The sequence below is a fragment of the Cervus elaphus genome, chromosome 4 (genome assembly GCF_910594005.1).
Source record: "Cervus elaphus chromosome 4, mCerEla1.1, whole genome shotgun sequence".
Taxonomy (NCBI): domain Eukaryota; kingdom Metazoa; phylum Chordata; class Mammalia; order Artiodactyla; family Cervidae; genus Cervus; species Cervus elaphus.
In genome coordinates, this window is record NC_057818.1 from 36,546,671 (window position 1) to 36,571,877 (window position 25,207).

The 25,207-nt window shown below is 42.8% G+C and overlaps 1 protein-coding gene across 17 annotated transcripts in view; it reads left to right on the forward strand.

The window, feature by feature from the left end:
• Nucleotides 1-25,207, forward strand: part of ZFP90 (ZFP90 zinc finger protein) — a 161,492-nt gene that overhangs the window by 92,188 nt on the left and 44,097 nt on the right. For 6 of the 17 annotated variants that reach the window (XM_043898899.1, XM_043898903.1, XM_043898902.1 and 3 more), the window contains one exon: nt 1,464-5,249. In XM_043898899.1, the coding sequence (XP_043754834.1) occupies nt 1,464-3,115 (1,652 nt within the window). In that variant the 3' untranslated portion in view covers nt 3,116-5,249. The other 11 variants (XR_006340523.1, XR_006340521.1, XM_043898911.1 and 8 more) reach the window with 9 other exon arrangements.

Below are 25,207 nucleotides of genomic sequence, written 5' to 3' on the forward strand. Positions count from 1 at the left end.
TTTTATTCTTAGATTTTTAAGTTCCTGGAGTGTCTATTTATTGTGTTTCTAAATATTTTCCCTCTGTGTTGCAGAGCTTATAGAAGGCAGTCAGAAAATTATTGATTGTTATGGAATCTTGCTGGGGAAAGAACTTTCTCATTCATTAATTTCACCAAACATTTCTTGAGTGTCCCACTGAGAAATATTCTAAAAGGAATACAAAGTATTCTCTGTCTTCAGGAATTTAGAATTGAGTCTTTTTCCAGGGTAAGGAATTTGGGAATTTAGGGTTCTTTAGTTACTGTTTTCTTTCCCTTTCTAATGTTTATATGAAAATTTTCAAAATTTGAGAAGTTGAAAAGATACAGTGAACACCATATACTACCACCATGATGCTATAATTGTTAACCTGTTGTTATATTATATAGTAACCTATTATGTTTGCTTTATCACATAATTCTTTATCCATCTATTAATCTGTCTTACTTTTGATGCATTTCCTAGTGAGTTGCAGACATGAGTACATTTCACCCCTGTATACTTCAGCATGTATATCATTGACAGGAGTTCAATATTTGTTCATAGTTCTTTTCTTTTTAATTAAAAAAATATTAACTACAGTGAAATTTACACCTCTTATAAGCACCATCTGTTTGACTTTGACACATGCATTCTCCCGTCTAACCCAAACTTCCGTTGATATGGAACATCTCCAGCATTCCAGAAACCTCCCTCCCCTTAGTTTTTAAAAAATTACCATTCTTAGAACCTAGACAGTAATTAATTTTCTGTTAGTATTCAGAGGTAAACAAAGGTTTAAAGGTCAACTTTTTAGGCAAATTAAAATAAATTGTTTTTGCTTAAGAGAGGTGATTAATGTAGAATCAGAACTCAAATAGGCTACAACCACAGCTCTAGTTGTAAGGGCAAGGATGATTTGCCTCTTGAAATATTACTTTTTTATCTGCTTGGGAAGTATAGCCCTCTATCTCTAGTTACGTCAAAAAATCATTTCAGTTAGTTCACTGGCGACAGATTTTCTCAGCAAGGTTTGAAGATCTGAAGCCTCAGAAGTGACTTTAAAGAAATTATGAAATGAATGTATTAGGAAGACAGATTCCATGGCAGTTTGTAAAATGGACAAAGAGGCATGAATAGCAGATAGGACTCTGCATGAAAGACTATGATCCTATTCTGTTTGTATCTGTGCCTAACTCTCTCATGCTCACTGGTTCCCTTACTCCCTAACAAGCCCTTCTATGTAGGCTTTCTCATTCTGGACTTATCCAACATGATAGCTCTGCAATGATAGCTCTGTCATCTCTCTCCACTCTTCCTTTCTCCATTCAGGGTCTTCTTTTGAAGTTATTGGACTAATTTCAAAACAAAGTGATATATAATTGCTGTCTTTTCATTCCTACTGTAGCAGTTTGTTTTAACAGAGGGGAATAGGGGATGTTTGCACTTTGGGTTTCTTTCAGACTGGAAGACCAGGCCTGAAGCCAAATCTTCACATCTGCAGCAGAGCATATCTAAAGTATCCCTTAGCACAGATGAGCTCTCACATACCACGGGAGAAGATGCTTGGGACCTTAGTGGACAGTTAGAAAGGCATAAGGAAAACTGGAAGAGACATCTGGGGCCAGATTCATCCACCCAGAAGAAAATAATCACACCAGAGGAAACTTGTGAGCAAAATACATTTGGTGAAACCTGTAGATTGAACACAGACCTGGTTACACAACTGAACATTCCTCCAGGGTCTAGTGAATGTGATACCCTTGGGAGCAATTTGGGACATAATTCAGACTTACTTAACCAGAATAATATCCTTGCAAAAAAGAAACCTTATAAATGCAATAAATGTAGAAAAGCATTTATTCACAGATCATCTCTGACTAAACATGAGAAAACTCATAAAGGAGACGGAGCTTTCCCCACTGGTACAGATCAGGGAATTTACCCTGGAAAGAAGCACCATGAATGTACTGACTGTGGGAAAACCTTTCTCTGGAAGACACAACTTACTGAGCATCAGAGAATTCACACTGGAGAGAAACCCTTTGAATGTAATGTGTGTGGGAAGGCCTTCAGGCATAGCTCCTCCCTAGGTCAGCATGAGAATGCTCATACTGGAGAGAAACCCTATCAGTGTAGTCTTTGTGGGAAAGCCTTCCAGCGCAGCTCCTCTCTCGTTCAGCACCAGAGAATTCACACGGGAGAAAAACCTTATCGATGTAATTTGTGTGGGAGGTCATTTAGGCACGGCACATCCCTCACTCAGCATGAGGTTACACACAGTGGAGAGAAACCCTTCCAGTGTAAGGAATGTGGGAAAGCTTTTAGTCGATGTTCTTCTCTTGTCCAACATGAGAGGACACATACAGGAGAGAAACCTTTCGAATGTAGCATATGTGGGAGAGCTTTTGGTCAGAGCCCATCCCTTTACAAACACATGAGGATTCATAAGAGAGGCAAACCATACCAAAGCAATAACTATAGCATAGATTTCAAGCACAGCTCATCTCTTACTCAAGATGAAAGCAGTGTCACTGAAGTGAAATCCTATCATTGCAATGCCTGTGGGGAAGACTTTAGTCACATTGCAGACTTCTCTGACCATCAGAGGATCCACACTGGAGACAAGAACCCCTATGATTGTGAGCAGGCCTTCATTCAACAACCTATTTCTCACCCTGGTGAGAAACCCTATCAATGTAATGTATGTGGAAAAGCTTTCAAAAGGAGTACGAGTTTCATAGAGCATCACAGAATTCATACTGGGGAAAAACCATATGAATGTAATGAATGTGGAGAAGCTTTCAGTCGACGCTCATCACTGACTCAACATGAGAGAACCCACACTGGAGAGAAACCCTATGAATGTATTGACTGTGGGAAAGCCTTCAGTCAGAGTTCATCCCTCATTCAGCATGAGAGAACTCATACTGGAGAAAAACCCTATGAATGTAATGAATGTGGGCGCGCTTTCCGAAAGAAGACCAATCTGCATGATCATCAAAGAATCCATACTGGAGAAAAACCCTATGCTTGTAAGGAATGTGGGAAAAACTTCAGTCGAAGCTCAGCCCTTACTAAACATCTGCGAATTCATACACGAAATAAACTCTAAGACCCTTGACATTAAGAAATACGAAGAAAGCTTTAGTTAAAATATTATTCAGTATCAGACAATTCTTACTGGAGAGGAAGCTTGAGGATATAATGAATTGTGTGTGTGTGCATGCACACATGCGTGCAGGTGTGTATGCTTGTGCGCATTGTGTGTTGAGAAATCTCTGTACTAGCAGTGTTTTTTTTAATAAAAGCCACATTCTCAGATCTGATTACATACATGTGAAAACAACTACAGACATACAACCTGTTAGAAATGACATGCCTATATATTGGACTTTGTAAAGCTTTTGAATATATGTATGCAGGGAATCACCAACTTTCAACAGTTTAATTTGTAACTCTCAGTGTTTACAGCCTTTTTAAATAAATAAAACTCCCACAGTGATGACCAAAACTCATTTTTAAATTGTTTGACAAATGAATTCAACTGCAGCTCTTACGTTAAATTTACCATGGAAACCAGTTTCACCTCCAGGAATTCACCGTTCAAAGAATTAAATCAGCTGGTCCAGCCTCTTCCTTGTACAGATGAAACTGAAAGCCAAAGATGTGAAGTGGTTTGCAAGCCTGATACAGTTTATAACAGTAAAGCTGGGTGGAAAATGCAGGACTTCTGGATCTTTGGCCCCATGGTCTTGCCACTGAAAAGATATTTTGGAATTCAGGGCTTTAAAATAAGTTTTAAAATAAATCAGATGCACAAATATTTAACAAGCACTCAGGAGTTGAATATAAGAGGCAGCAAGACATATGCAAATTTGTCATACTTATTTAAAGCTGCCTGTTGGAAGCTTACAACCAAAGTTGTAAATAGTTGAGCTACTAATGACTTCTTTCCTTTTCCCAAGTATCATATTTCAGGAAACATGTGGTCAGTTTCATAGAATTTATTAAGCCTTCCTGCTGTGCTTTTCATGATCCTCCCATGGGAAAGCACTGCGCCAAGTTTCCTATATTGATTTGATCAATGGGAAAACAGCACAGATCCATAGACAAAAAAAAATCCCCCAATTTAATTTTACCCTAAAGTATGAATCCAGTTATCTGTTGCCATAAAACTTGCCTTTAAATCAGTTTAGGGAATCAGCATATAGTGGATCATTTTGTGTGCCAAGGAAATTTTCACCATTAAAAAATTAACTTTTTTGGCTCTGTGGTGCTTTTCCATCAGTAAAGCATGAGGTAAGCTTCAGGAGCCCACTGTAGTCATTAATATCCCTTAAAGCCTCCCATGGGCTGTTCTAAAGGAATTTCCAGAATCTGTTCATTCACTGGCACCAGTAGTGCAGATAAACTTGGGAGCAGCTGTGGAAATTGACACCTTTCATGAAAGAGCCTCTGCCCCTGTCCCCAGAATAAGCAGATTTTTCCATCCTAATGATGAATCATGGGGAGGAATGATAAGGGTTGGTGTTGATGGTAATCCTTTTCTACTGGCTTCTCTGCATGCCACGTAGCAGGAGTTATCCTTTTTGTCTCATCCTGGATAACATGATGCAGTTCCGAAACATCCTTCATAATCCTTTGCAGGAAAAATGTGTGTGGGGTCAGAAATGGGGGATGTCTAGCCCAGTGCATTTATCACATGTGAAGCAGGATGGGTTATTCTGTAGCAGATTTGTCCTCCCAAGACTTTTTAACTGTTCCAAAAAACCTTTTCTGTGATGTTCTCCACTTAGTGCTTTGTACACACTGAGTGCCAAGACCATGCCTATGTTGTCAATAATTCTACTCAGAACCTCCTCCACTGATTGACTTCTTAGCTGGGAAGCCTATCAGAAACTCCTTTTGATTTTGATTGGGGATCCCCATAGTGGACTGTTTGCAAGAATGGCATGAATTGTAACCAGTTGAGTGCAATGTAACTGTTATGGAAGTTTATAAAGACTTGGTTCCAGGATACCTAAAGGAGACCACTGGTTTGTGTGTGGAGTCTGGCCTAGATCCAACCACCCCTGAATCTCAGCACATCGTCATTGGTGGGGGGTAGCCCAGGATGTATGTATGAATGGAGGATTGCCTAGTCCAGCAACCACACACCATGCACTTATGAACACCAAGCTTTCTAGGCAATGTGAATTACATCCTTGGAACATCATTGTATTATTTCAATAAATAGCCTTCTTAGTTGAATGGGAGTCAGTTTGTCTTTTTCCATTTTCAGAACTTGGCTAAGATTAAAGAGTGGTGCATCAAAGGAAGAGGGATTAACTGCTAAACTCATCACAGCCAGGTGAGTTAATAATAGCATTTACTGAATGCTTACTTCTTGAAAGACACTGCTAAGTACTTTACAGCCATCATTTCATTTAATCCTTACAGCTGCCCTAATAGGTCTTGTGGTATCTTGTCTTTGCCCAGCTTTTGCCCCCCTCTTCCTCTTGTAACAATCCCTTCTGTACTGACCACAAGAACACAAGTCAGGACATCCAGGAGCTCAAAGATAAGTTCAGGGACTGTTGAGCCAATTAGAGTCTTTGAACAGAATTTTTTCAAAACAGACTTTAGCAAGGATACTTTGATTTGAGGTTACTAGGCTGATAAGGTGAAGGCCTAAAGTTGCTTGGAACCTAATTCCTTACCAGAGAGGGCAGGTCTGCTGTCATTGCACAGGATGAGGCGACATGATGGTATTCTCATTTCTCATTCCTAAAGTCCCTGGACTGGTCAATTTCCAAAGCTCTTCCTGGGATTCAGTGGGTTCCCCAGGACCAGTGGAATGATTCCCCTTTTGTTACATTTCTGTTTGTTGCTTTGAAGAAACAATGTGTGTATTGTATCTTTGTTCTCTAATGGGGAGAAAAACCCAAAGAGATACCAGACTCTGGCTGCAGAGGCACAGCTCTTACTCTCTAATCTTCATCATGTCTTCAGAGCCATGTTATGTTCAAGGAACTGCATATAACAGGCTTTTGAGGGTGAATGGAAGAAGGGATATGGTGATAGTTTAAACTGGAGACCCAAGTGGAGACAAAATGAAGGACCTTGGAAGGTTTTTCTTGACTATTTCAGTAAATTAAGTCCCCCCAATTCACCCACAACCTTCATCCCTTAATATATCAATTATTTGTATTTGCCTGTACTGTAGATAAAATCTTGTATCATACTTAAATAAAAAACCTTCTTATAAATGTTTTCATGTTGCTACATAGTCTCATGATCCCCTTAACAAATCCACTACTATTGCAATAATATTTGGATAGTTTGGGGCATTGGTTTTATAATAATAATATTGAATACTTCTACCTTTTGAAGCACCCTCGCCTTTTTATTTCCATAGAATTTTTTTCTTAAAATGCCCATAGTGAGATAAATATCTAGAATGGGGTTACTGTGTCAGCATGTATAGGTAAGTATAACCAGATGGTGTGAGGTTCATGAAAGAGTGAAATAGATATAATAGTGCAGGAATAATAGTCTCAAAATTGCAAAAGAGAAACAGGAGAAAACCAATCTTCCACTCCTGTTGCCTGGGTATGTGTGGGGAAAAGCCCCAGGGCAGGCCTTATGTCCTACAAAGCCTCTTGCATTTCTCTGTGCAATCGTGGATAAGAAAACAATTCTTCTGTTATTAGGTATACTGATGCTGGTGCTCAGGTCTTTATAGCTACAGTGGGCCTTGATAGATACTGAACTAGTTAATTCCTTTTTGTTGAAAATGCAGATGTGAAAAAAAAAATGCAGATGTCACATCAGGGAAGGTTTTAATGACTGCCCAGCTAAATTGGTCTCCTTTTAAATTCTAATGGATTATGTTGATGTCCTTCATTTTACCATGATTTGTACTTTTGATGGATTGGTTTTTCTCCCCACCCTGAAGTAGATGGTGAGTTCCAGGAAGGCAGAGTCCACATCATTTGGCTAACTTTTGTTCCCTTGCCTATCAAAAAGCCAGGGACACAATAGGTACTTAATGTAGTCTTGTTAACAGTACAGTGGAGATGTGTTGATAGTCAAAGAAGATTGGCTTTTCAAAATGAAAAGATGCTCCATTTTGAAATCAGAATACTGCAAAAGAAAGCAGTGAGGTATTATTTCATATTCATTAGGCTGGCAAAAAATTAGAAGTCTGGCAGGGAGAAAATGAGAACTTGTTCTTCATTGGCAGTGTAAGGGAAGTTCCCTATCTTCCCTTGCTCTTGATATAGGACTTAGAGGGCTCTATCTTTGGAGCTCTTTTCTTTTTCTACAGTCCCCCCTCACTGGGGCTGTCATCCAGTCTGAAGGCTTTAAATACCCACTTGAAAATTTTATCTCCATTCCAAGAGTCCATACTCATAACCAGCTGCCTACTTGACATCTCCACTTGGACTTCTAACAGACATCCCAAATTTAATATATCCAAAGATGAACTAACTCATGATCTCCCCATCCCAATCTCATCTTTTATCAAGTTCCTCCCTCAAACCTCCCATCTGAGAAAAGGTAACCCCAGTTGCTCAAGCCCCACATTGGGTAACCATTCTTTTTTTGGGGGGAGGGGTAACCATTCTTGATTTCCTTTTTTTCACATCCCACATCCAAGGTTCATTAAGTTCTGTTTGCTAACTTGCAGGATGTATGAGGATGGCCATATCTTGTTGCTTTTCTCTCTTTCTGGAATCCTCTTCCCCTAATATCACTTGGTTTGGTTCCTCACCTCCAGCAGATATTTGTTCAGTGAACCCTTTCTTGACTATTGTACCAAAACAGCAATTTGTGGGAATGCCCTGGCAGTCCAATGGTTAGGACTCTCTGTTTTCACTGCTGAAGGTACAGGTTGAATTCCTGCTCAGGGGAACTAAGGTATCACAAGCTGTGCGGTGTGGCCAAAAAATAACAGTAGTAAAAAAGCAGTCCCCCTTCATGGCACACTCCCATCTCCTTTCCCAGCTTCATTTTCTCTGCAATACCTACCACCACCTGACATAGTAAATATTTTACTTACTTTTTATATGCGCTTCTGTTTTTTTTGGGGGGTGTGTGTGTAAATTTTATTGAAACATAACATTCTTAAGGTACAAAAATAGGTGAACAGCTTGATGGTTGAGAACAGCAACTTACATATCTTGCTCAGTGCCCTTTCCACAGTATAGGAGATAACGCCAATGTTTAACGAATGGTTGAACTGCATGTACATGTACTAACAAGGCTAACATCAAAAACAATTGAAAATAAAGTTACAGAGGGATTATATACAATGTGATAAAACTTATTAAAGGTCCATATCACCTTTTTTTTAAATCGACTTGTGAAGTAAAAGTAGGAAAGTATTAAAATATCAGCTTTAGAGTGGTGGTTTCCTCTGGAGCTAGAGGGGAGAGGGGTGGGAAGGGATAAAGAAAGACAAACTTTTATAGTTTTTTTTTAATAAAAAAATCTCAAAATATTAATATTTGCTAAAAGAAGGTGATGCATATTTGTTATATATGTGTCTCTGAATGTTAAACTCTTTTACAGTTAGTTTGCCTACCTGCTCTTAATCTGGTCCCTCCTCACACACAACCAAGCTGGGGAATCATGCTTGGTTCCCCCTTGGTACCATGAACCTATGCTGACCTATTCAGCATGCCTGAAGGATTTAGGAAAAGGAATAATGGGCAATTGTGTTTCCAAGGATGGGAAGTTGATCCAGGCCCAAGAAAGGGACGTCTTGGTACTGTCAAAATCAAGTACAGCAGTTCCCACTCTAGAAATGCCATTTTAGGGAATAATTAAAAAGAAGGGGAGGACAGGGGAGCAGAGGGCTTCCTATGGATAAGCAGCATAAATGATTATTGGCTGGTGTTGGTGGAAGGAAAGAGCTAATTTTTGCTAGCAAGTTTTAGTGAAAGCCCTATAATTTTGAAAAAACTATTTTTTTTGTTAAACATTTTAATGGATAAAGGAGCCAGGAAATTTGGACCTGGTAACATAGATGGTATTTTATTCTGGTGACCAGATAAGTATTAGCTGTAATGATTAATGGGGTTTTTGTTTTACTATGTGCATTAAGAAACTAGCAATTACCAGTTCTCAAATTTTAATATTCATTTTCAAAAGTTAAAGAGTTGTCACAGGGTTTTGGCATGGATTTTTTCTATTAGCTTAGAATTGCTGCTAAAATCTGAATGATGAAAAATGTCATGTTCCCCTGCATTCTAGAGGGCACCACACGAAGCAGGCACATGCATCCCCACAGGATGCATGAGGAGGTGGGAGATGCACAGCCTCTCACTCCTAGGGCCCCACTGACGTACCCACAGAACAGTCATATCCAGGGGAGATGTGCCTCTGGTCATAGGCTGAGGCCTCTGTCCCTCCCCATGCATGGCGCTAGGGATATCAGGCACCAAGAGCTATTAGGGGCATCTGAAATCACCGGAACTTATGTCTTTATCCCCAGCAAAACCACAGGCCCACTTCGCGGCTACTACCCCGAGTTCTTAGGAGAGCTCGCCGTGCACTCATGACGTGTGTATTTGCTGGCAAGGCGGTGGGGAGTAATCTAACACGGATAGGTGCTGCAACAGTCTGGAGATTTCTGAGGGGAGGGGTGTGCTGCTGGAGTAACCTCTACCCGCTGAGTGTGAAGCCCTCTGAGGGTCCGCCTTTGTGGGCGGAGTTCGAAACTGAGACAAGCCCGCTCTCTCCTACTTCTTTGCTATCAGTGTTAACAAGACCAGGATCTTGGGTTTTCAGTGGATCTTGGGTAGGGTGACTGTATATAGTGCGTGTTCAGTCGTTATTGATTCACTAAACCAGGACCATTGAGCTCATTCTCAAGGGGGAGCTAAGTAGATGGGAAGCTGGGATTGTGCTGGCACACCGGGACATGTGTTTATCCTGTGCCTGAGCCCACCCGAGGAAAGAAGTTAGACAGTGGGCAGGAGCCATCGGACTGTGTCCCAGGGGCTGCTCCACCAAACTCGCGTGTGACCCACCTGGAGAGGGGTTGGAGGTGAGGACTAAAGTAGCCCACTCTATGAATGAATACAGTGGGCCGGGATGAAGCTGCCTACAGCCCCCAAACCAGCGCGCATCTCCCTGTGAGGAAGCCACCTATCGGGGCAAGCCACCGGCCTCCGGCCCAACAGGACTAACAGCCGACCGGCACCTTCCTTCTCAACCATTGCTCGACTCATTCGGGCCTCTTAAGAATTAAGGTGTGAATCTGGAGTTTTGAACTGGTCTAGTCTAAGTTTTAATAAACCTAAGTAAGCACAAAATTGCTCTTTCTCATCTTAGGAGCTCCTAACAGGTATTTGATAACCTGGCAAGGGCGAGAAGGCCTTTTAAAAGGGTGACTCCAGTCACATTAGCTTTATAGTATAAAAGTTAGAATTAATAACAGGAAGTTCTGGGTGTGCCTTTTAAAGAAGTGTCAAAGGAAGCCCACTTGGACTTCCCGGGCGCTTCCACTGCAGGGGGCACGGGTTCCATTGGTGTTGGTTGGGGAACTAAGATCGCTCATGCTGCGAGGCCAGAAAAAAGAAAGGAAGCCCATTTCCACCCCGGAGCATTGTACCAGCTCTGGGTTAGGAGTATAGTCCACGGAATTCGGCCACACGCGTGCGGACGGAGCGGCCCAGGGCTCGTCGCGCGACTGGAGACTACACTTCCCGAAAGCCTTGGCGGTGGATCACTTCCGTTTTGAAGTATTCCGCCGCCGATGGGGGCGCTCGAGAGGAACGTGGGTCTGACCCCAGACAGCGTTCAGTTTCGAGCTGCGCGGGGACGTTTGCATTTCGTATGGTGTTCATTCCCTTTTGAGAAAGTGCGGAGGGGGAAAGAGTTGGGCGCGCGCATGATATTTGCCCATAGCCAGGCTACCCTCCTCCTATGGCCTCCACCCGTGTCCTATGGCTAGCCTAGAACACCCCAGGCCGGGACCTTGTTCTGTTTTCCCGGGCTCTGCCCATTGGCCGGAAACTACCATCTCTGTCACGTGATCTGGATAATTTGGGAGCCGAAGAATCATACTAAGGGAAAGTTACACTGCTCAAAATAGCCTGGAGTTAAAACTCCCCTCTGGATGCTCCCCACCATTCTATGCAAAACAAAGAACTCGCTCACCGGTAGGAAAAAAAAAAGGACGTTAAGGTTGATTACGCCCAGCTCCCAGCCAGTCCCAGCCTCTGGCGGATGTCCAGAATTCCTTGCCCCAGCCGTGTAAGAGATAACTAATCTAAACAGCCTAGGAGAAGACAGAAGACAGCCTAGGCTCCCTTAAGACAGTAGATTTCCACATATATGTCTATATATACTTACTCTTTTCTTGGTTTAGTGCAGCAGGTCACTAATACTCCTGCCCCTTCTCGCCTCATTAAAGGTGATCTGTTCCTGTAAAGTGCCAGTCTCGTTCTTTTTCCGAACCTCACCTTCTGTAACTCCCTTACCCTATGATAGGAGGTAGTCTAGGTAAGTGGAGAAATTTAAGGTAACATCTCCACTTTCTGGGAAAAGTGTGGCTTTTCCTGAGGAACTGTGAATTTCTACTTTGAAACAGAGCCATAAAACCAGAAACACTATCGCCTCTTCCTCTCTCTTCCAGTCAGCTCTCTTCCTCGGGACAGGAAGGGTCCTGTGCTGTTAGGCTGGAGGGAGAGTAACCTAGCGTTGAGTGAAGGGTTACACTAAGGGTAATGGTAGTCTAGGTAATTAGGGCCGACTCTTCTATGGAAAATAACTTAAGCTGAATAACACGCTGAGAAAAGAAAAGCATTCCAAAGAGCTAAGGGAGAGGGAAGAATTAAAGCTCAAACTCTAGGAGAAGCAAGAGATGAAATCATAATCCCAACCCCCCAAAGCTACTTTTGCCTGAAGGCATTTGCTGGTGGAAGGAGACACCTGTGAAACCCGGCTGTAAGGTTGGTGGGCTTGCAGTATATGGGACACAAGTGTAAATATGTTGAAAGCTGGGAGTCTGAATAATCGCCCCACATTTGAACTGGGACCCCAAATGAAGACACCCTCAAGAAAATGTCAAGCTGGAAATAAGCCCTGGCATAGACATGTCTCCCAAATTCAGCTTGTCTTGGAGGTGTAGAGCTCCTCAGCCTTCAAACCCTAAAACTTTGACCTAGTGGTGTGCTCAGTTGCCTAACAAAAGCAAATGAAAATGATCCTTTAGAGAAAGATATTATCATCTCAGACATCATTCACACACACACACTTCTTTTTAAAATACCATCCAGCACATTCTCAAAGATAATCAGACACTCAAGGAAATAAATCGTGAAAGAGAACATGCAGAAATAATAGACAACAAATACAGACACAAATACATCAGGTATTGGGATTAACAGGGTATAAAATAGCACTTCTTGATTTTTTTTCTTAGTATTTTTAAAGAGATAAAAGACCCTGTTGAAAACATCTATGAAGACAAATCTTAAAAAGTTGACATAGCAGGCTTGAGAAAATAACCAAATGTGTTTGTTTTTTTAAGCTAGTTAAAAAAAAACAAAACTCCAACAGCTATATGTTAGACGGCAAATTAAATATAAAAGAAGAAAGAATTAATGAACTGAAATATAGGTGAGAATAAATTGTTCAGAAACCAGTGCACAGAGAAGTACAGAAGACAAACACCTTAAGCTGTTGGGTAGAAAGAGCAACATAGATTTAATCAGATTCCGGGAAGGAAAATACAGAAAAAGGTATATGAAAGACATACCAAGGTACAGATTCAGGAAATCCAATGAAATTCAAAGAGGATAACTAAAAGTAAGTCCATGACAGATATTTCATGGTGAAAAAGTAGTATATAAAAGGTAAATAAGCAACTAGAGAAAAAGACCAACTTCTGACTTCCCAATAGCATCTGTGGAAGCCCTATGAATGGGGAATGAAATCTTCATTGTGCTTAAAGAATCTGTCAACCTAGAACTCTGTATATAGCAAAATCTTTCAGAAATGGAGACACAAATATCTTTTTTTCCCATTTACTTTTATTAGTTGGAGGCTAATTACTTTACAACATTGTAGTGGTTTTTGCCATACATTGACATGAATCAGCCATTACATGTGTTCCCCATCCTGAACCCCGCTCCCACCTCCCTCCCCATCCCATCCCTCTGGGTCATCCCAGTGCACCAGCCCCGAACAAATATCTTTTATACATCTAAAAACAGTCAATACTTGCTCTCTGAGTGACCTGTAGCAAACTCTTAAATGAGGCTACCCGTTAGGGCTTATGTGAGGATTGAGTTAATATCTGTAAAGCGCTTTGCCCTGTGCCGGCTCGTAGTTGGTGTTCTTTAAAATGTTTGGTCCCCCGGTGAACAAGCTGGGATTGCGGGGGCGCTGCCCTTGTCGGGAACTCTCCCAAAGCGGGTCCCAGTGGGAGCTAGTGCTACAGGGTCCCGTCCTCTCCCTTCCCGGACGCTGCAAGCATGCTGGTGGCCACCAGAGGGCGGTGTCATATCGCAGAGGGTGCCCTGGAGGCTGCAGAACTTGTACCAGGATCTGTCTTAACATCGCTGACGCTGATCTGCCCTATTGCCAGGTACTCCAGATCTCCTCCCCTCAGGTGCATCCCTTGCGGATGGAGGCCCTGAGAGCTAGTTTCTGGTTATTTAGATTCATGCAAACCCTTAGTTGTGGCATGTGGAGTCTAGTTCCCTGACCAGGGATGGAACCTTGGCCTCCTGCATTAAGGGCAAAGAGCTTTAATCACTGGACAGTCCGGGAAGTCCAACGGACGTTTATTTCTAAATATTCAACTAATGATGCTTTCATGGCACACACAGGTTCTATCAAAATTCAGAAAAAATTTAAAATATCAAGATAGAGCATCACCCAGACTTCTAGCAGTCCTGCCAACTAACTGCTTGAAGGAAGTGGTCCAGGAAAAGAGGGACGAGAATCTAAAACTTGATCTTGGAGCAGAAGACTGAAAATAACCTCATTCTCTAACTGGGAGTGCACGTTTGAGTGGAGCCACACGGAGCTGACCAGTTGTATTCTAGGCAGAACTAAGGTCTCCTTTGTATTCTGTGTGTGAGGTTTCTGAGGGGTAGGGATGGGGGTGGTGAAGAAGAGGATAAATACCACAACCAGTCTAAGGAAGCAAGAAATGTTGACAGTCTTTTGAGTCTCAAAGTCAGTTTCGCAGACTTCTATGTCTGCGACTGTTTTGAAACCACTGTTTCGACTTCATGTCGAAAAGTGGTTTTTCGTTTTTGTTTTTTTTTAATGCAGGATTCTGGGTCCTATTCCATAGCTCCGGAATCTCAGTCTTCTGAGGCCAGGGGCTTGGAACTTGCATTTGGGCAAACATCTCTATCTCTACTGCATGCTAAGTGTGCAGATCACAGACTCAACTACGGTAGTGCCGGTGGGACTCATGGGGCAGGGAGAACCCAGAGCTTCCGACAGGACTGGTCCAGCATCTGTCAAACACTCTTCTAACCACTAGCCCCACTGCAAGTTGCATCCGCTCAAACTCCACACACCATCACTCTCCATCCCCAGCGCATCCTAGGTCCCCACGCCCCTTCCCCAGCTCTACAGCTGGTGGATTTGACACTAGGCGCTATCCTCTGCGCCGGGGCCCCACGTGCACGCCCTCGTGTGCTCTGCCCCGGAAGTGCTCGCGCAAGGCTGGAAGTGCGCAGAAGTAGGGGAGCCCCAGAGGGATCCCTGGGGTAGGGAGGCCCCCTTTTGTGGAGTAGGAGATGAGTGGCTTTGAGTCGGAAGGCAGAGAAATGGAAGGGGGAGAACAGGACGGAGCAGGAGAAACAGGGAAAGAGTGGCCAAGCGCGGGCGGAGGACGGAGAAGGGGGCGGAGCGGGCCAGAACCTCGAGGTATGTGCGGGAAGGGGCTCTTCCCTGGGTGGGGAGGGAACCCAGCGCGCGATGCTTGCCAGCGTGGGGGAGATCTGGAACCCAGGAAGTAGCGGGAACATCAGAGAGGGGACTTAGCTGAGGGTAGGACTGTGAGGTTGTTTCGAGGGGACGTTTTAAGTGGTGGAGGGAGAGGCTGCTGGGAGCGGTAGGTGGGAGGGTGGCTGGAAGGAAGAGACTGCCTGGAGAGTGATCCAGCTTCTTTTGTGGGCGGAGTGAGAGACGGGAGAAGAGTGGGGTGGAGTCGGGTTCTGAGGAGCGAAGTACTTAAGGATTGGGGAAATAGGGAACGATTTGAAAGATGAGGATGGTAAAGGAATAACGTTTCACGAGATAAACTTTGGGAAGAGTGAACAGTTTGGAAAGACTGTTTCGGGACTGGTAGGGGGTGGAGGAAGGCAGTTTAGAGTAGTTTCCTTGGAAGATAGGAGAAAGGGTTAAACAGCTTAGTGAGATGTCTGAGAGAAAGTGTGTATGGGGGGGTGTAATTTGGAGGAGGGATGGGGAAGAGAGGAGAAGTCGACAGATGTGTCCCAGAAAGTGGGCGGGGCTAGAAGTAGGAAGGAAGTGTTTGCAGCTCAAATTCAAGCGAGAGGAGAAGGGGCTCAGGGGAGAGTGGAAAAAGATGGGGGCTGGTGGGAGGGAAACCAGTATAGAGGCAGACCTCAAGCAGAGCTATAAAAGAAGGGGCTTTGGTGCTCAGGGCAGTAAGAGGAGGAAGGGTAGGTGGGGCCTCAGAGTAGCAGAAGATGGAGAAAACTGGAATAACTCAGAATGACTGAAGCCATTTTTTTCTACCCCTTGTCTGCAAATACCAATAATTGATTCCCTCCATCATGGGAATTTTAAGATGTGGTGGCCAAAAAGTTCATTTGGTTTTTTCTGCAAGATTGATTTAGTAGTGCTTAGTTGTCTTTAACTTCATTGGAAACAATTTTGTTAGATTGTATCGCGATAGCTGTCATATTAGCATGCATTAAAAAAAAAAAAACTTACCAAAATTGGTGAATTTTTGTGTAGCCATTTTAATACTGAAGATGGAAGAAAAAAAGCAACATTTTCCACATATTATGCTTTATTATTTCAAGAAAGGGAAAAATGCAACTGAAACACAAAAGAAGATTTGTACAGTGTATGGAGAAGGCGCTGTGACTGATCGAACGTGTCAGAAGTGGTTTGCGAAGTTTCGTGCTGGCGATTTCTCGCTGGACCATGCCCCACGGTTGGGTAGACCAGTTGAAGTTGATAGCAGTCAAATCGAGACATTAATTGAGAACAATCAACGTTATACCACAAGGGAGATAGCCGACATACTCAAAGTGTCTAAATCAAGTGTTGAAAACCATCTGCACCAGCTCGGTTATGTTAATCGCTTTGGTGTTTGGGTCCCACGTACCTTAAGTGAAAAAAACCTTCTTGACCGTATTTCTGCGTGTGATTCTCTACTTAAACGTAATGAAAACGTTCCATTTTTAAAACAAATTGTGACGGGTGATGAAAAGTGGATACTGTACAATAATGTGGAACAGAAGGGATCGTGGGGTGAGCAAAATGAACTACCACCAACTACACCAAAGGCCAGTCTTCATCCAAAGAAGGTGATGTTGTGTATATGGTGGGATTGGAAGGGAGTCCTCTATTATGAGCTCCTTCCAGAAAACCAAACGATTAATTCCAACAAGTACTGCTCCCAGTTAGAGCAACTGAAAGCAGCGCTCGATGAAAAGCGTCCGGAATTAGTCAACAGAGAGCGCATCATCTTCCATCAGGATAATGCAAGGCCACATGTTTCTTTGATGACCAGGCAAAAACTGTTACAGCTTGGCTGGGAAGTTCTGATTCATCCCCCGTATTCACCAGACATTGCACCTTCGGATTTCCATTTATTTCGTTCTTTACAAAATTCTCTTAATGGAAAAAGTTTCAATTCCTTGGAAGACTGTAAAAGGCACCTGGACCAGTTCTTTGCTCAAAAAGACAAAAAGTTTTGGGAAGATGGGATTATGAAGTTGCCTGAAAAATGGCAGAAGGTAGTAGAACAAAACGGTGAATACGTTCAATAAAGTTCTTGGTGAAAATGGAAAATGTGTCTTTTATTTTTACTTTAAAACTGAAGGAACTTTTTGGCTAACTCAATATTACCCACTTTATAGATAGGTAAACTAAGCTCAGAGGAGAGAAGTAATTTGGCCAAGGTCATGTGACTAATTATAGTGGAGTCAGTTGTATCTGACACTCTGAGAATAAAGCCCAAGTTCTTTAGACAAAGAACTACCATAACCTCTCTGATATGAGTCCTGCCTGCCTTCCTAATCATCTCCAACACAAATTTATTCTACCTCAGGGCCTTTACACCTGCTATTTTTTCTCCAAAACATCTCTTCACTGGGCTAACTCCTAATTACCCTTCAGGTCTCAGTTCAAATACAAGAATTCCCTGATAACACAATGACTTTTTGTCTCTTTAACTGATTTTAGTTTATGTATGTATTTTTTGTTTGTATACTGTCTAATATCTGTTCCCACTACTCCCCCACCCCCTTATGAGGACAGGGGCTTTGCCTGCTTTGTTCCCTGCTCTGTGGCTAATATTGACACATAGTAGGTTCTCCGTAAGTATTTGCTGGATGAATGAATGAATGATTTTACAGGAAGGTGAAACAGTTAAAAACAATGTAACTTCTCTGGATATCTTGAAATAACAATTCTTGCATGGTGAGCTTACAAAGATTAAAAGAAATAAAAGAAGTCACAAGGTCTAGAGCCACAAGATATATTTGTGAAGAAATGAGAGCTTTGATTCTCCCACCACCCACACGCTAGACCTCAGGGCACTTGCAGACCTCTGCACTCTGAAAGCCCTTTGTCTCCAGAGAAGGAAGAACCCTGGCAATCCACCAGCACCACTGTTTGGATAATAACTAGGGCTTTTCTTCCCAGGCTTGTTCTGATGGTCCCCACGCCCCTTTCTGCAGGCAAAAATCTTCTCTATTTAACCAGGAACTGAAACTCTGGAGACCCTGCAGGACAACCATGAATTGAATAATGTGTGTCAGGCAGAGAGAGGAGCACTTAATGAGGGAGGCTGGGTTCTTGTGATCTAAGAAATCAAGGAAACTGTTTTCTTCATCTCTCTTCCCTTTCTGGGAGCGGTACAAAGTAGGATGGAGGCTTGAGTAAAGAGAATTGAATTAATCATCTCAGTTCCTCTTAGTTGGTTAATCATCTCAGCCCACTCCTAGTTGGTTTGTGCAAGACTTTTCTCTGGTTTTATTTAATTCACTCTTTCATTCATTTCTTGTCATCCTTCTCCTCCACTCCCGTTACCCTCCTCCCCCATTCCGTTTATAATAAATACCTTTGAATTTGTATGTAGCTTTGTCAAGTGTGTAGTGTTGTCTTATGTGACTGTGAACTTAAGTTTTTAATTTAAAAGGATCTACTAGAGGTCACATTGTGTTTCGTACTGTGGTAGCCAGCCTCCAAGATGGCCCCAGTGAGATCTCCCAGTATTCACATCTTTGAGCAGTCCCTGAATAGAGCTGAATAGTTGCTGAATTGCACCGAATAGAGCCGACCCTACTCAAGAAATAGGCTATTGGCAAGGAAAGCAGTGTGCAGATTCCAAGGCTAGAGAATGGACAACATTGCAGTATCCTCTTTGCTGTCCTTGATTACCCACTCTAGGGGAAGCCGGCTGCCATGCTGTGAGGACGCTCAAGCAGACCCGTGGAGTGGTCTAAGAAGAACTGAGGCCTCTTGCCAACAGTTCCAACTCGCCAGCCATGTAAGTGAGCCATCTTGAGTTATTCTCCCACTCCAGTCAAACCTTCAGATGACTACAGCCCCAGCAACATCTTAACTGCAATTTCGTGACAGATCCCAAGCCAGAAACACTCAGTCAAGCCATTCCCAAACTCTTGACCCACAGGAGTCGAGGAAGATAATATGTTTATTCATTTTCATGTCACAACATATTCTTTTTTCCTCCACCATTTCAAAATGTAAATCATTCTCAGCTTGAGCGAAATTGTACAAAAACAGGTGACGTGCAACATTTGCCCCACAGGCCTTTGTTCGTTGAGCCACAGTCTATTTCATTGTTTTGTTTTTTTTTTTAATTTCATTGTTTTGAATCTCTGCATAATTTTTCTATACGAGGCCTTCATTTTATCTTGCACATCTGCTCCCAGTGAGGGGCATTTATCTCCTTCCCTGGTGGCTCAGACAGTAAAGAATCTGCCTGCAGTGCAGGAGACCCAGATTTGATCCCTGGGCTGGGAAAATCCGCTGGAGAAAGGAATGGCAACCCATTTCAGTATTCTTGCCTGGAGAATTCCATGGACAGAGAAGCCTGGTGGGCCATAGCCCGTGGGGTTGCAAAGCACTGGACGTGACTAAGCCACTAACACTACACTACTTAGCTTCCACAGACAGCAACTGCAGTGAGCATCCTTACCTGGTGGGAAGGTCCCTGGGATGTTTGTCCAGGAGTGGAATTGCTGGGTTTCACGGTCTTAGTCTGCATTCTGCAGTGGTGTATAAAGTCCCATTTCCCTATACCATAGCGACACTTGGTTTTATCCAGCTTCCTGATGTTCACTACTCTGTGACTTGGTTTCTCTTTGTTTGGCTTGCATTTCCCTGATAACTAATGAGTTTGAACGTCTCTTTGTCTAGTAGCACACATTTAGATTTCCTCTCTAAATTGCCTAGTCATGTTTTCACCCATTTTTCTATAAAACCTTTCTGATTTTTTCTTATTGGGAAGACTTCCGCTTCCCAGGCCTCAGTTTCCCCGTGTGCCACAGTTACCTACAGGGGTCTCCTGAGATGCCATCCTTGTTTCTGCTACAGCCATGTTTCAAATAATTAGAATGTGACTTGGGGTTGAGTTTTTACATATATTATGTTATATAGGAAACTTAGGGGACTTCCCTGGGGGTCCAGTGGTTAAAACTGCACAGGGGCCCAGGTTTGACCCCTGGTCAGGGAACTAGATCCTTAATGCTGCGACTGAGAACCTACATGCTGCAACTAAGACCTGGTGCAGGAAAAAAAAAAAAAAAAAGAGTGAGAGAGAAACTAAGGATTTATTTGTGAATTATAGCTGGGACTTCTGGGTTCAGAGAGGTTGATGACCAGCCCAGAGCCACCCAGAGAATCGTAGGGTTAAGCAGATGCCTGAATTGAGTTTCATTAGGAAGAGCTGGGGTTGCAGATCAAAATATGGCAGCAAATAGCACTCCTCTTGGGTCAAGTTAGAAATGATGTTTCTAAATGATAAGAGGAGACAAAGCCTTGGAGAGTATGGGGCCTTCTTTTCCAAGTTGGTGGAAATGAAACTAGTTGTGAACTTTTCTTAGGGGCAGTTTGACAATTACGGGCTAAAAGCCTAAAACACCTGCACACCCTGTGACTCAGCAGCTTCCATAGGAATTTACCCTGAAGCAGTAATTGGTCAAAGACAAGGAAGAACATGTTTGGTCATGGGAAAACAAAGATCATACTAAGGATCCCACTTCAGGAAATGGAATACTACATATGCACATGCTATCTTAAGAAAGATGTTCTAGGTAATTCCCTGGTGGTGTAGTGGTTAGGACTCTCCTCTCACTGCTAAAGGCCTGGGTTCAATCCCTGGTCAGGAAACTAAGATCCCAAAAGCCATGCATGGTGAGTCAAAAAAAAAGAAAAAAGAAAGATGTTCTATAGAAAGATTTCTAATGCTATGGAAAGATGTTAATTCAGTTAAGGTGAGGGGTGAAATCCATTATAAGATAGTGAATACAGAATGATTTCATTTTTGTAGGGAAAAAATATGTAGGAAGGAAATCACTGGGAAAATGCAAAGATGTATTAAGTGCTTGCTAGGGCCATGCACATGTTTTTAGTGCTTTTTATAGTCTCATTTAATTGTCACACAACTCTTTGAGTAGGTACTGTTATTATTCCCAAATCATAGGTGAAGAAACTGAGGTCAGAGATATGAAATGAGCTGCCAGAGGTCGCACAGATGGTGAGTGAAGAAGCCAAGCTTTGAATCCAGGTGCTGGGTTTTTTCTACACTTAGTATTTTAATATTTTTAAAAGCCCTTCTTGTAGTAGTTCAGTTCAGTCCAGTCGCTCAGTCGTGTCTGACTCCTTGCGACCCCATGAATCGCAGCACGCCAGGCCTCCCTAGTAGTGCCTTTGAAAGTATAAAGCAGGGCAGGGGTGGGGGGAAGTTATGGGGGTATGTGTTGTGTGGAGAAAAATCAGGAATGGGATGGAGCTTGGCTCATCTCAAACCCTATTCTTGCCCCAAACGGTCTCTCTTCATTCTCAAAAATATCAAGGAACTCAAAGGTTCCATATCTGCTGTGTGACCTTGGACCTATTCCTCCCCCTTTTGGAGCCCTTTTCCAGCTATGTCACATGGACTGGATTTCTGGAGAAGCCTCCCTGTGCTCCCCACTGCCCCTCTCCCCGGCACCCTGAGTAAGAAGTGGGAAGGGACAGCCTTGGTTAGTGGTTCTGGGAAGGAAAGGAGAGGGACCGGGAGGAGCCGAGAGGTGGAGAGGAGGGAGCTGGCGTGGGTGACAGGCAGGGTGACGCGGAGGCATAGCAGGGAGGGGCAGGGCTAGGGAGGTGTGCCCTACCTAGGTCTCTTCTGCCCTGGGGCTTTGAGGAGTGACATACTGGTTTCTGAATGCACCTCTGGGAAAGTCTGCTGCAGCAAGCACTGGACAGGGATTTCAAAGACCTGGTTCTGCTCATACCACTGGTTACCTGTGTCCTTGTCAGTTCTTTCTCTGAGCCTTGGCTTTCTCGAAAGCCTGACTGTTTTCAGGGCTAATCCATATTGTAACATGTGTACATAAAACTTTGGTCCTTTTTATGGTTGAACAATATTTCATTGGCTATACCACATTTTGTTTATCCATTCATCAGTTGATGGACATTTGTGTTTTTCTTCTACTTTGTTTTTTTGACCACGTAGCATGTGGGATCTTAGTTCCCTGACCAGGAATCAAACCCGCATCCCCTGCAGTGGAAGTGTGGAGTCATCTTAACCCCTGGACTGCCAGGGAAGTCCCTTACATTTTCATTTATTTTCAATATATACTTAGTAGAATTGTTGAGTTAAACAGCAATTATGTTTAACATTTTGAGGCAACACCTGTTATTATATAGTCCAAGAGCCAAGAATGGTTTTTATATTCTTAAATAGTAGGGAGAAATCGAAAGAAGAATATTTTATAACATGTGAAAATTATACAGAAGTCAAATTTCAGTGTCCACAAAGAAAATTTCATGGGACAGCTGCTTTCATTCATTTATGTATTGTCTGTGGTGCCTTTGCACTGCAAAGGCAGGGTTGAGTGCTGTGGCAGACATGCAAAGCCCAAGTGTTTAATTAGCCCAAAGACCTAATAAAAACCTGGTCTTTATAGAAAATGTTTGTCTACCCCTGAACTTTGTGTGGTATTATTAATTATTGTTTGGTGGAGGCAGCTTGGCATGTACTGCCTTGATGGGAACAGGACTCAGGTTGCCGAGTCCTGGCCTAGGACTGTAAAGAGATGAGAGCTCATAGCTAGACCCATTTTCTGGATTGAGAAACTGAGTCCTGCAGGAGAGCTCAGGCTCATGCAAGCTGAGGGGGAAGTGAGGACCTTGATTTTTTCTGCTCCTTGGCAGCCTCCTCCCCTCCAGCTAAGAAGACCCAGTTGTGAATAATTCATGGCTGGTGTTTGCAGAGCACTCCATCTTGCCAGAGCACTTTGATCATTATTAATTAGTCAGAACCTGGCTCTGGCTGTCGCCTAATAAAACAAAAACATAAGTGGCTTTGATATCTCCATTCCTAAAACCAGAAACTTCCATCTCCATTGTGAGGCTTGGTATCTGCAGATTCCTTTTCTCTGCCCATTACCCCATCACTTCATCACCTCTCAAAGACCTACTATTTTGGCCTGAAAGTCAGGTTTCCTGAAGGAAGGAAGGCAGTCCCAGGATTGGAGCCCAGTCCTTGGGGCAGGGTGTCTTCTGAGAAGTCACATCCCCTTTCTGCCCCTCAGTCTTTGTTGGGAAGATGAGAGTAGTGATGCCCATCTCTGGGGTTGTTTCTATTTGTAGAAGTGTTCTGGAAGGAACCCCCCTACACTGCTGGTGGGAAGATAAAATGGAACAGCCACTGAAGGACTCTCCCAGCCCCTCGAATGACTAGATGTAGAGTTACCACGTGACCCAGCAACTCCATTCTCATGCATATACCCCGGAGGAAGGAAAATGTGTCCTTACAAAATCTGGGCACAAACATTCCTAGCAGCATTATTCAAAACAGCCAAAATATACTGTGCAGCACAGGGAGTTATGCCCATTATCTTGAAATAACCTGTAATGGCATAGAACCTGTAAAAATATTGAATAGCTATGTTGTACATCTAAAACTAACACAATATTGTAAATCAAATGTAATTCATTTAAAAGAAAAAAAAGACAAAGATTGAGACTGTATTCCAATTTAAAGGAGGCTAAAGTGATAGGGCTGCTACTTGCAACACAGGATCCTGGTTTAGATCCTAGACTGGGGAAAAAAAAATTACACCCATAGATGCACACACAGCAGATTGATAAGCTTAAATACGTACCATAAATTAGATGATAGTATTGCTACAATGCTAAATGGCCTGAGTTTGCTCTTTGTACTGTGGTTATGAGTGGACATGTCTTTGTTTTTAGGAAATGCATACTGAAGCATTTAGGGGTTAAAGACCATGATGTCTCCAATTTAATGTCAGATTGTTCAGAAAAATGCATACATACATATAAATAATTATGTGAAGAGAGAAAATGAGAAAATAAGTGGTAAACAACTGGTTGATATAGAGTGTCTTATACTAGTCTTTCAACCCTTCTGTAAGTTTGAAGTCACAGTTGTCCCTTTGTATTCACAAGGGATTGGTCCCAGCATCACCCCCTGCCTTCCCCACCACTGTAGATACCAAAAACCCACAGATGTTCAAGTCCCTTATAGAAAATGGCGCAGTATGTGCATATAACACAATACTCACATCCTTCTATATGCTTTAAGTCATTTCTAGGTTACCTATCATACCTAATACAATGTAAATGCCATGTAAGTAGTTGCTGGGCACATGGCAAATTCAAGTTTTGCTTTTGGAACTTTCTGGGGTTTTTTTCCTCCAAATATTCTCAATTTGTGGTTGGTTGAATCCTTCATTAGGGAAGCCATGGATATGGAGGGGTGACTATAAGTCAAAATTACAAATTACAAAAAAAAAAAAGGGAAGGGGAAGACAGCCACATCTAACAAGTACTCATTCTTCAAATAGCCTTTGAAAAAGTAATAAAGTAGTGGTACAGTTTCCAGAAAGTGAACGAAAATAGAGGGAAATATACCAAGTGTCAGCCGTGCCCAGGTGGTGCCATGCCCTGTGGGGACATGCGAGACTTCAGGCCCTCAGTAGCTTGGATTGGAATCCAGGCTCTGCTGTTTACCAGAGCTGACAGCCTGGGTGAGTGACTTACATCCTCTGTGCTCCTGTCCGCCCCTCCCCTGTGCAGTGGGGCCAACACATCCGGCTCATGGAGTTACCACGAGAGTCATGGGAATGCAAAGCGTTTGTGACAGTGGGGCACACGCACTGAGGCGCTTGTAAACATCAGCCATGATACCTGGTTGGTGGGATTAGGAGCGAAAAAGTCTGTGTATTTTGCTTTTGTTCTGTTTTGTTTTTACTGACATTAACATTATATTACTTCAAGCTATACAACATAATGATTTGCTGTTTGTATATATATAACTATATATATAGGCATATTGTATATATTGGGCTTCCCTTGTGGCTCAGCTGGTAAAGAATCTGCCTGCAATGCAGGAGACCTGGGTTGGAAAGCTCCCCTGGAGAAGGGAAAGGCTACCCACTCGACTGTTCTGGCCTGGAGAATTCCATGTACTGTATAGTCCATGGGGTCTGAGTCAGACACGACTGAGTGACTTTTGCTTTCGTATATTGTTAAATGATCACTACAGTATGTCTAGTTGATATTCATCACCACATGTGATGGTGGTGGTTTAGTTGCTATACATAGTTACACATTTTTTTCTTGTGATGAGAAGTTTTAAGATCTATTCTTAGCAACATTCGGATATGCACTATAGTATAATTAGCTATAGTCCCCATGTTGTATATTATATCCCATGAGTTATTTATCACTGGAAGTTTGCTCCCTTTGACCCCTTTCACCCATTTTACCCACCCCCCACCTC